Source organism: Neodiprion lecontei, chromosome 3 (assembly GCF_021901455.1).
Source record: "Neodiprion lecontei isolate iyNeoLeco1 chromosome 3, iyNeoLeco1.1, whole genome shotgun sequence".
NCBI lineage: Eukaryota > Metazoa > Arthropoda > Insecta > Hymenoptera > Diprionidae > Neodiprion > Neodiprion lecontei.
In genome coordinates this window covers 24,220,940-24,232,412 of record NC_060262.1, presented here as the reverse complement: position 1 = coordinate 24,232,412, position 11,473 = coordinate 24,220,940, and the positions used below count along the sequence as shown (strand labels likewise).

Genomic DNA, 11,473 nt, shown 5'->3' with positions numbered 1-11,473 from the left:
CTTCGCGCATGAGAGAACGATAGTTTTCTTCAATCAACCGCTAATTATAATCGCTTGCCGAATATCTGTGAGATAACTGAACTGCATATTTACGAGCACATGCATTAAATTAATTTCTACTCACGGCATGTACGAAATAACGTAATGAAATTATTTCGAATTCATTGTCCGTATGTTTAATTATAAATCCATCAAGTTTCCCCAAGTTTCCTTTTCTCACATAAAGTAAAGGGCTATGACCTGTAATACCCGAGTTTTGTACCGCACCGACAGCGTGTTGCTGCGAATTTGATCATTTATTTACAAAGTAGGAATACAAATGTGAAAGATCACGCTGATTAGTAGATAGTACGATAAATGTTGGGTACTCTTATCATTACTCTAAAACGTCACGGGTGTTATGTAATTGATCTATAAGCCACTCGAACGTCGAATCGCACGTTAAGTGTCGAAATTGTAGTATTCTTCAAAAGAGGACAAACTATCCGACGGCCAAACATCCAAATCAGCATGGTCTTCGGTTAAAAGTTCTAGGCTTGAAACGGTCCCGTCTTCGTATAACTTGAAATCCTCGGCAAATGAATCATCGCCAGTGTCATCATCACCGTCACTACCGAGAGGAATAACAGTCAATACTTCGATCTGACTACTGCTTTCCGACTTATTGTGATCATCTTTAACCGATTCATTGTTCTTCGAAGACGAGTGATCAGCTGGTGCCTGAGTATCATTTTTCGTAGATGAAACCGTGCCATTTTGTGACACTTTGTCATTTTCTGAAAGAAATTTATTCCGATTCTAATATATTGCTCATGTGTAAAATTAGTCGAAGTTCTTTACATGTGTACGTAATATGTATCGGCGATGAATTGCTAAAATATCATCGTCATGTGAAGAAGGCTCGCATTCTCACCTGCAATCATGGGGGCACTTTCTGAAAGTTTGCTCTTCTCTGACGTAGAATTCTTTTTCTCTACTGCTTCAGTCTTATTGTCCGTGCCCTGTTTGGCTGGAAGCGTACTGGAGTTTTTAATTACTTCTGGAGCTTCAGTGAAATGCGAGGTTCCCGATCCTTCTCCGATTGGGTTGGTATAAAAGTCTTGGATCGCCTCAATGTACTCTTCCAGCGGAATCACCGGTTCCGCGTGCACATCTTTAGCGTGTTCTTCTACAGGCAGAAGGATCTCTTCGCCGAGTATTATCACCACCAACTTTTCATGAGGACCGTTTTTCGCATTGTGTTCATCGTGCGATGCAGTTTTGTCAGATTCGTGAATCGTTGTGACTTCTTTTTTTCCAGAATCTTCCTGTACTGTGCCATGGCTGACGTCTTTATCGTTTACATGTTCGCTCTGCGAACTTTTTTGCTGCGTAGAAGAATCACTCAACGCTTCGATGAACTCTTCGTTCGAATCATCATCGGGCATTGTTATTGTCTCATCTTGCAGACCCGACACAACTCTCAGGCCTACCAAGCACTGCAGTATCAATAAACTCTTCATCCTATGGATTCACAATAAATACCCAGATAAATCAATCATCATTGTCGCGACCTGCAATCTTAATGAGGACAAGCAGGATCTGTAGCATTACATGGATATGCGTGAAAACGTTGGTTTTCGGTGCAACATGTCAACGTTTAAATACTACTGCACCGAATACATTTAAAACTAGCAGCTTGCATACGGAACAAGTCCAACTGCCTATTCACGGTGAAGTGAGCAATTTGTGTGACACTTGTGTCAAATTTTACAAACTCCCAATGTAGGTAAATTTTCGAACGATGTTATGTCATTTTTAAACAAAAAATTCAGAGCAGCGTTGAAGCATAGAATAATTTTTGTAGTGTTACTGGATTATACCAGTAGATATATCAATTTTGACTTCCTAACTCTTCACTGCTTCACTTTTTTTAACGAATACCGAATTTCGATTTCAAACATGATCCAAATATGAACCGTTGTTGAGTGACGCGTGCTTACCCACTTGATAAGTTAGCAGACTCACTCGTGGTAGGCCTTCTTTCACTCGAACTAGACTATCCCCGTACTGTGTTTAACCGCTTGAACCTGTTCAACTAGATGCCAGTCCAAGTACAGGCTCTGTTCTGTACTTGATATTCACGACGAATGTTAAAACAATATTTTATCCAACTTCAACGGAATGCAATTTCCATTTCCAACAGTAACTCGCCGTTAGTTCAGCAGTTACTTCATCGTACATTCGCAGCCGAATCAAGGTCTTTCGGAACAGTGGCATGTCATGCGAAAAAACAAATATTAAAATTATGTCATCCTGACCCCTAACTACATTATTCAAACTCTTTTAGCAACTGTTCACAGATATCGGTTTGACTCACCTGAGACACGACGAACTTTTCCCTGGAATTGATATCAAGTTACTGTTAAAATTTATAATACTTTAATTCGATCACTAAACACGAATCACATATAAATTGCATACTTTACTTGCTTTCGTGAAAAGGTTCCTTCTTTTTTCTTTTTTTATTATTACTTTGTATTTCGTTGTTTTAGTGTTGTTGAAAAACGTAGGAGAATGGTTTTATGCGAAAAATCGTACACGTATTTGAGCGACTTCACTTGCTACAGTACTGGTTACATCTTCTATGTACGCCAGCTGTGTGATGTCTAATATACACGACGCGGAGTTCCACGTGACTTGTCCATCGCAAATTGAATAAATACAGCCTCGTATTTCTCTTTCTCTTAACAATATCATTCTGAGCATTGTTTTTTCGATGATGGCATGTCGGAGCTCAATTATTTGTTCAGCCTGTTTTCGTTGACGATTCAAGATAGACCATTGTCTTTGAGCAGATGAAAATCGCCCGAAAACAATTTGCAATGAGCCAAAATAACGAATATATACGTGTCTTGTACACGGCCGTTTTCACTAACTTTTACCCAGCCATCTGTCATAAAAAATAATATGTTTTTTTACTATTCTGAAATATTATACTACGTGATAAATGGGGATAATCTGTAAAATATCAGCTGGCCTTTACGTTCATTGATGGCAGTTTGTACCTTGTTTTATGATTTTCTAGACCTCCGGTTGTAGACTTGTAAAAAAAATATATAAAACGTTCAATGCCAAAAAATATCTATTCTTTCACTAGGATAGTTATCACCTCTGGGAAATTTGATTTTTGACGAAAAACCGGGCAGTTTCAGATTCCACAGAGCGGAAATTGATTTTTATTTTTAAAAGCTATTACTTATATGGAATCAGTCTTACTTTGACTTTGACGTAAATTTCGAAAAAAAACACTACTTAACAATAAACGCAAAAAACAAATTGACCAAATTCATTTGATTATCGTCCTTTTCGTACTCTACTTTACACACTCAAATTATACTAAAAGATACATGTGAAATGTCAAGGGTAAAGTAAAAATGTATTTTCGTTCAATGGTACCTGAAATTTCACAGTTTTACCACGAAAAAGAAAACTTTTCAAACACCTTTAGAAAAATGCGCAAGTTTTCACGTTTGTGCTCGTTTTTTACCCATCTGACCACCGCTAGGTTTCAAGAATAATCTAAAAAAGTAGTCTGCAAATCAATCGTAGAAATATGAAACCATTTTTTTTTTCTTTGCAAAGCTTTTAGGCTACTAAAGTTGAAATTGTGTACATCGTAGTTTTTTCAATACGTGCAATGAAATGTGAAAATAGCAGATGAATTGGAAGTCTAGTCAAAGATTGCTAGATGAAGAATGGTGGACCGAGTGGTAAGCCGTTCGAATTGGAACCTTGATGCGTGATGATTTTGCGATCACGCGTATAAAAGATCTAACATCAAGTTCACTTCAATTCGATAAGAGTATCCGAAGCTTTGCTATTTCAAGGCTTAATGCATCACAGAAAGATGGCCGGCGCTGGAAGTACGATAGTAAACGTTGAAAGTTTGGCGTTGAACAGCTTAGAGGGAGTTGAAGAAGATAGAACATGAAACACGAAGGGGCATAATCAAGTTGGCTATCGCGTACGAATCGTATGCAAAACTGCACAGCAGGCTGCATTCTCCCTCCACCTTGCGCCACATGTTCTCTGCGAGATATCTATAAAACATAAGCATTATTATACTTTCTAATGTGGTTGCAAGACAGCTGCAGTGGCCCGCTGCATATCCGGTAAGTCAAAGCCACCGTTCTCGGTTATGCCTAGATTACATAATCGATGATTATGTCTTTTCAATACTGCGCTTATAAGCCCAAAATTTAGCTAACTTATATTTTATTTCAACTTTCGCATTAGTGATACCTCTGAACCTTGAGTGTAATGTTTTCTTTGCAGAAATGGCACTGATAATTGCCAAACAACACAGTGTGTTTTTGTTCCAAATGCAGGAGAGAGGGAGAGAGAGAGAGAGAGAGAGAGAGAGAGAGAGAGAAACCCTTGAAGAGAGTTGGATCGCAGTCCAGTTATTTGAAAAAAAAATCACTTGTGCCAGCGCCCGGGGCTGAAGGCCCTTAAAACATTTTCATGCTCGGGGTGAATTTAATCGACGAAGACTTCCAAGGAGACGGAAAAAACCTTGTATTTAGACAGGGTATATTTTCCGTACAAACGACCCTTGTAGGTGCTTCGAAGGTGTGGTCAAAGCGTGCGTCTAGCCTCTGCTGGTATGGGCAGAGCGATTAGGGTATGAGGGGGTCACCGCAATACCGGTAGACCAATTTGCATTTGTAATTACGAACGGAGAAGGTGATACAGTGTCTGACCTCGCCGTAGAGACATCGACCATCTATTAACCCTCCAGGCTCCGCGAAGCCTCGTATGACCCGGCAACGGATCCTCCCGCCCTCTGTCGTGCTAAAGCCAGCCGAACTTCTCGAACCGTCAGACACTATATACACGTTATGTATTACATATGTGTACATACATCTCAGGGAAACGGAATTCCGTCATGGACGAAAGCACGCCGATCGCCTCTGCGATGACGGTGAAAGGACTGCGGTTCGTTCTCTTTATGAACGACACAGACTCCAACCGAATGACACACGTATCTTTTTCTACAAAGAATTTCTTACTTCTGTAACATGTAATTGCTCGTATCGTGCCCAATATTTCATCCGTTATCGCCTCCTAATCCCAAGTCTCAGATTTTTTCATGCTAAATCGGACACACTTGCAAAGTTACAGTCCATTGAGATCCACACCGTATTTTTCTTACAATCAAAGTGCAGAACTAGATACGTGATTCTGTAGTGAATTTTGGCTCGTATTATCGTCTATCAATTACCACTGCCTGTACAATTTGTATGCTTCTGGATGTTAAGCCTGGCAGTCTTCTCAACTTACACGTCACGTACGTCATCGATTTCTTTTGGCATTGCACCTATCGTTCAGTTTCTCATCGTGTGTGAATGCGGTTGGCTCGAAATATAATTGGCTAAAAAATAAGTCTTGAATTCGCGGAGATACCGAGCTTTTGTACGCAAAGGGCATAACGCGAGAACACAAAGGACGAAGAGCTCTTACGAAGGCTCTAAGCAACGCAATTTCAACGGTCAGGCAGACATCCGGGGACTAATGTTGCGTCAAATTGGTACTCCGCGTGTGGCCTTTGAGTACCTATACGGTATGTCGCCTCCTCCCTCTTCTGAATTTGGTGTCCTGATGTGTAACGAATAAGAGTAAAACAGAGAAACCAATTCGACCTCTTCTCGCGTACTACTCGACGGCCATTTATTCATGAAGTATTCTCAACTTTATTGTAAAATCTTCAATCATCCAGAAGTAATTCGGGGAAATTAATTTAGGTCTCGTAGGTATCGTAGCGGTTCACATCAATAGTGATGCAAAAATGGTTTCGGATTCAACTCATCTACCACGTGGCAAAATTTTTCACAATCTTGAATAAATATCATAACTGTATGGGGTATCTTATCTGGCAGCCTTCTTAGGACTCTTTTAGGACTAAATTTTAACCGACCTAACGTATCTTGTCTAGCTCACGAAGCGAACTGGAATTATTTAGTTGATAATTGATTTCCCGCTTCTCAGTCTTTACAACGTGCAATACGTACCGGAGATTTCACAATTCTGTGAAATAATGCTAAACGTAATAATAATAGACTTGATAATTTATTTCATCGTTCATTATATACCTTGGCATATAATCTCAACTTGAAGGAGTGTTTTGTTCCTTTGAATGGACGGTGATAATTATTTTTGCCCTTTGCTAACTCGACTCTTCGATACAGTGAAGGGGTGGTTGACAAGATCCAGATTGAAATCTCAATTGTATTAACTTCCTTATTCTTGGACAATTTGAATTTCTCCTACGCTATCTCTTTTGTCAGAATTGGTTGCATTGATGCTAATAATCTGGAAGTCCTAGGATAGAAGAATATAGAAACACATAATCCTCGTGACTCAAAAATTGACTGTAAGACTGCTCGACTGTAAGGAACAATAGAACGCTAGATCGTTCTGTACAGCAGAGGTTGATTCAACGAACGATAACCAAACAATAGTCACTTATTATCTTCGCAATACAGCTACGGGAAAAACTTTCTTAGAATTCTTAGTGCGAGAAATGCCATAAAAGACACGTGTTCCGCAAAGTCCACTAAGAGTCCAGCGAAGTGAACGCAGCCATTTCGACCACCCTTGACCTTACTAACGGCGGTGGGCTGCAGCAAACGCCTTCATTAATTAACTAAGTGGCCCCAGTGCGCCATAATTAAATGTTACAGTTTTAAACGAGTCCTCTCTAAATGAGGGTTCCTGATATCGTTCCTCGGAGTTGATCCTTTTTGCCTCTTATACGAAGAAACGAATTACACTGCAGCGTGAAGTAACGTTCTTGAGGTCATACCTACTTGCGAGCAAATATCTCATTCGTTGAAATTCCTACCCACTTTCTGTTACAATCGCTCAAAATTTGCAAAAAATTAATTCACCTGGTTTCAAATCGTTCAGACATCACTCGAAATCGTTAAAAATACTTGAAATCGCTTTAAATTGCTTGAGGGGGGTGCCAAGGTAAGAGCAGTGAAAAATGATCATTTTATTTAATATCTTATTTTGACTGGACTAATGAACGGAACACAGTGAACTAAAACGAATTTGAAAACTGCGAATTTCTGCTTTAAAACACAGAAAAGTTTTTCAGGTTACACCGGTCAGCACAAATTTTCAGCCTGGGTTGTAGATATTCAACCTGTTGAACATCTTTTCGCTGATCAGATTGTCAAATATTTGCAGCTTCTACTTAACTATAACTCTGAAATAATAACGTAACCTTTTACACTTCATCTTCAAGTTCCTGACATTGAAACTTCAACGTAGATGAAACTATACACACCACAGGCCTCGTGCTTTAAGCCAAGGAAACGACCCTACAAGTTTGAGCAGTATCCATGATCCAGAGGTCTGATACTCTCCTTGTTAGTACGTGTAATACGACATATTATAACCAAGGCTACAGTATTTCATATGGTACTTCGAAATAAGATCTATCAATTAACTGCTGAGTTCAAAGGTGTAAATCTACCGGTAATTATACAGAGGTCGATCGTTATTCAATATCTCGCCCCCTAAGTTTAGCTATAAATATCACGCGGCTTAGTTTACCGGCCTGAATATTGATTTTGAATGAATATTAATATTGCGCCCCCGTGCGCGATAATCAAGTTACAATGTATTTTGGTATAAAATTTCTTTTTCTCCAATCACAATGCGGTATCACTATTTTGGCACATTGAGTTTCGAGTTGGTATATTTTTTTTCGTTGACTGTTATCAAACTCGTCTGTCGTTTTGGGCTCCAGCTCTGGCTTTGACGTTTATAAAATATTTGGAAATTGATGCACGGTTGTAAAAGATATTAGGAAGACACGGATTTGCCACAGAAAATTTTAACGTAAGAACGACCGACATAAATTATACATTTGGAGCTGGGATATTGTTCTTCGTTGAAAGAATGTAAGTTTTTTTATCCTACCGACGTTCAAGCCACGCTGCAGTATTGACGAGAAAAATCGAGTCGGACTTTTCTTCCGTGTACGGTCGAGAAAATTGTGGTCTGGCAGCAGGAGTTTAAAAGAATCCGGAAGAAAACTTGGTGTAAAATCAAATCTCCTCAAAAGTTAATATTCTTTGAAGCAATCTTCGCCTCGCAAAGAACAGCGTGCTTCTAGGAAGATTTCCCCATTGTAAACACAACTCCGCGATACCTTACATACCGAAATCGCTTCCGCCTGCAAGGCGGGAGCGAAAAAATGAGGAGTAAAGAACGAAAATTTAAGGGCTGAAAGTTTATCTTTTCGTAGATGCTGCGGTGCACGAAGTAGTGACAAAGTGGAGAGAAATCTTTATGCTACCAGAGATAAAAAACATATAAATGAAATTATTTGATTTGGTAAAATGACTCATTTTTAACTTACCTTATCTGATTCTAAGGAAGCTTTTCTTGTGACTGCAAAGGAATGAAATATAATTTATCGACATCAGAAACATTGCATGAAATGAAAGGCTTGTTACACTGTTTGCTTGAACAGAATAAATTCATCTGTCAATGAATAATGCACGCGACCTTGCAGTGTTAATAAATTTTTTTTGTACTCAATGTATCTTACATGCCAAAAATCATGCTAAAGGCTCTTTTCATTGATCAATTATTCGAAATCAGGTTACCGCTGAACGGAAATCGGAAATTTCACGCAAAAGCTCGACGAAAACACTGCAAAACAGTGATACAACAAATCTAATGCCGACAAACACGACCCAATTAATGATCGATCGATGTTTCGGTTCATTAGGAGGATACATCGGCACGAGTTCAATGACCCGAACCGAGGGCAAACTGATTGTGAATTAATTGAAACTTGATAGTCGCTGCAACGTCGAAGCGCCGATAATGTTTAAATGAAAACTGCGCCGAGGCATCCATGTAACAAAGTGTGACGGGAATATGAACATGAATATGTAGATGACGTTCGGGCTATTCGCCGAGGCTGGAGGCCCAACTTATGGTAAACACGTGCAACTTAGCCGCTTAATAACGTCTCTGTATACACGCTGTTATGTCGTTTCAGGGGCGTTTCTCAAGGCGGGTGTATTATTCATCCTGCATCCTTACTCGGAGGAAAATCTACCTTACGTATGACGTATGTATTCAAGTCAAAATGAGCCATTCAAGTTCAACTTTTTCTGGATCAGCCACACGGAGAGAAGAAAAAGAGCAAATTGTACTCGGAACTGAAAGAAAAGACGGAGCCATTAAGGTTTTTGAAGAAAAAGAAATACCCGTTACAATTATATTTCTTAGAAGCGGGGTTGGAGTTCCGAATTTGAAAAGTTCCGAGAGCGCCTAATTGCGAATTATTTGGTGGCGAAACTTGAAGTAAAGAAATCAGACTTTTATGAAACTACAAAGTTTCGAACTGTCGGAAAGCCGACGGCTCAATGTTCCGACATGCAAGATTCTACAAATTCAAGTTACTGTAGAGCAAAGTTCCAAAAATTAATATATACTCACACAGCGTAGTTTAGTCAACGAGCGGATGTAAAAAATCAGAACAACCAGGATGCCGAAAATAAAAATATGGAAAATCGAAGGCAAAGAGAGATCAAAGTGGTGAAATTTCACCAAGCCAGAATTTCGCAAAACTGAAAATCTTCGATCATTCGAAATTTTGATTTCGCAGATTTCTAAATTTTCTCATTTTCGGAACTTTGAGCGTCGCGTTTTGGACTATTAGAAACTTTGATGTTACATCAAAGTAAGATTTCTTTACTTCAATTTTCACCACCAAAAAATTTCAGAATTTCGAAATTTCAACCCCGACCCATTTTTTACTAATAACGTAACAGGTTTTATTTTTCACAGAATGGTTTTCACCGTTTCCAGAGTAAATTCTCCATTTTATAAAGTATATCTTACCAAAAAAAAACCTGATGTGTCCATCTTTTCCTGTAGTCTTAACTATAATCTGCTCTTTTATTCTTTATATACCGTGTAAGGATCTTGATTAATGCGAAGAATAGAAGTGGCGAGTGAGCAAAAGCAATAATTCCACCCAAGTTCAACCTCTAAAAATGCGGCAAAACCGTAACAAATAAATATCTCCTCACGTTCGGCACGGATAATGCGAAGAACAAATTTTTGTCGAACAACTCCGCAGCGTACATACAAACACAATTTAGTCCCGATTCAGTTTGAATTTGAATTGAATCAAACACTCGACTATAACCGACACGTTACAAACTAGCAACGAACAAGCAAACGGACAAAACTGATAGTTTTTCTCACTGTGGTACGATAAATTCATTTTCGGAAAGCTGTTTAATCCAAAATAACCTTGACGACATACGTTATCCGCGAGGTCTTAATCGCCGTCATAATCAGGTATACGTAGGCCTCGTAATCTTGCATAATCCTTGTTGTCTCTTGAAATCTCATCCAGTCCTTGGAATCTCTGAACTACATTATAAACCGTTGTAATCTTTCTGTAAAAAAAAAAATTTGTAACACTTTAATATTATTCACGTTTCGAATCACCTGTAATCCTTGTAACCCCTTGCAATCATTTTTTATCTCTGTATATTCTTCATCTTATCTTTGTAATCCTTGCCATTCCTCGTGATTTTCTTGTAAATTTTTTTTTTATACATCGCGTTATGATTTTGTCATCCTCGCAATATTTGCGATCTTTATACTCACTCGAAATCTTTGCAATCCTCTGGTGATATCTGTACAGTGCTTCTTCTTTCAATATCGTTAATCAACTTGTAATCTACATAATCGTAATCGGTGTACGCTATTTTCACAAAACAATTAACCTCACGATTACCCCTCGCCATTCTTGCATTGAAATAGCCGTTCAATTGCTATCCTAGAATGCGTAAAACCCAATGATGGCTGATTTCATTTTGACCAAACATAAACAACGGCAATTCATCGATCTGGAGAGCGGGGATAGCGATATACTTTTAAGGATGAACAACACTTTAGAGAAAACTGGAGTATGAAATACAAACAAAACGATAGAAATAATAAATCAATCAGACCTTGAAAGCGTGTAGTACAGTGGACAGGTACACTTTCAACACGTATTGGTGCATCGATTTTAAAACTTGACGGGAGGCGCTTTTTTTTCTACCCAAGAGATATTAGAGCTCGTTTGTGCAACATTTTTCATGTCGTAATATTTCATTAGTATAGACCAACTCGTACCAGCGGATTAAGGATGGGCCCCATCATCTTGATCAGAAGTGAGAAAAAGAGAAAACCGTGCGAAAAATCTCCAGGAATGCTTTCTTTCATAATAATAGTAAATACAATCCAACATTCATAGAATGAAATCGAAGTAAATCGCAACACAAACTATAAGGTATCATCAATTTGAGAAAAGTTTTACAATTAAGGGGGGAGCCTGCTTTAGAGGCTTCACAAAATCGATTTTTTCAAGAATTTTTTTGGGAAGGAAAGAAATATCCGA

The 11,473-nt window shown here is 38.7% G+C and overlaps 1 protein-coding gene across 1 annotated transcript; it reads right to left on the bottom strand.

Moving 5' to 3' along the window:
* Nucleotides 1-254: 254 nt before the first annotated feature.
* Nucleotides 255-2,556, bottom strand: LOC107219940. Its single transcript, XM_046734583.1, has 4 exons — nt 2,469-2,556; nt 2,360-2,381; nt 914-1,503; nt 255-776 (listed from the first exon to the last, which is right to left on the bottom strand). Exons 3-4 carry the CDS (start codon nt 1,500-1,502, stop codon nt 442-444), a joined length of 924 nt encoding a protein of 307 aa, XP_046590539.1. The 5' UTR covers nt 1,503; nt 2,360-2,381; nt 2,469-2,556; the 3' UTR covers nt 255-441.
* Nucleotides 2,557-11,473: the final 8,917 nt, after the last annotated feature.

Bases quoted from the DNA above. Each gene is read 5' to 3' on its own strand.
- LOC107219940 (XM_046734583.1), bottom strand. From the start codon at position 1,502: ATGAAGAGTTTATTGATACTGCAGTGCTTGGTAGGCCTGAGAGTTGTG. The intron at 777-913 runs GTGAGAATGCGA...AATTTCTTTCAG, and splicing joins AAGTGCCCCCATGATTGCAG to AAAATGACAAAGTGTCACAA.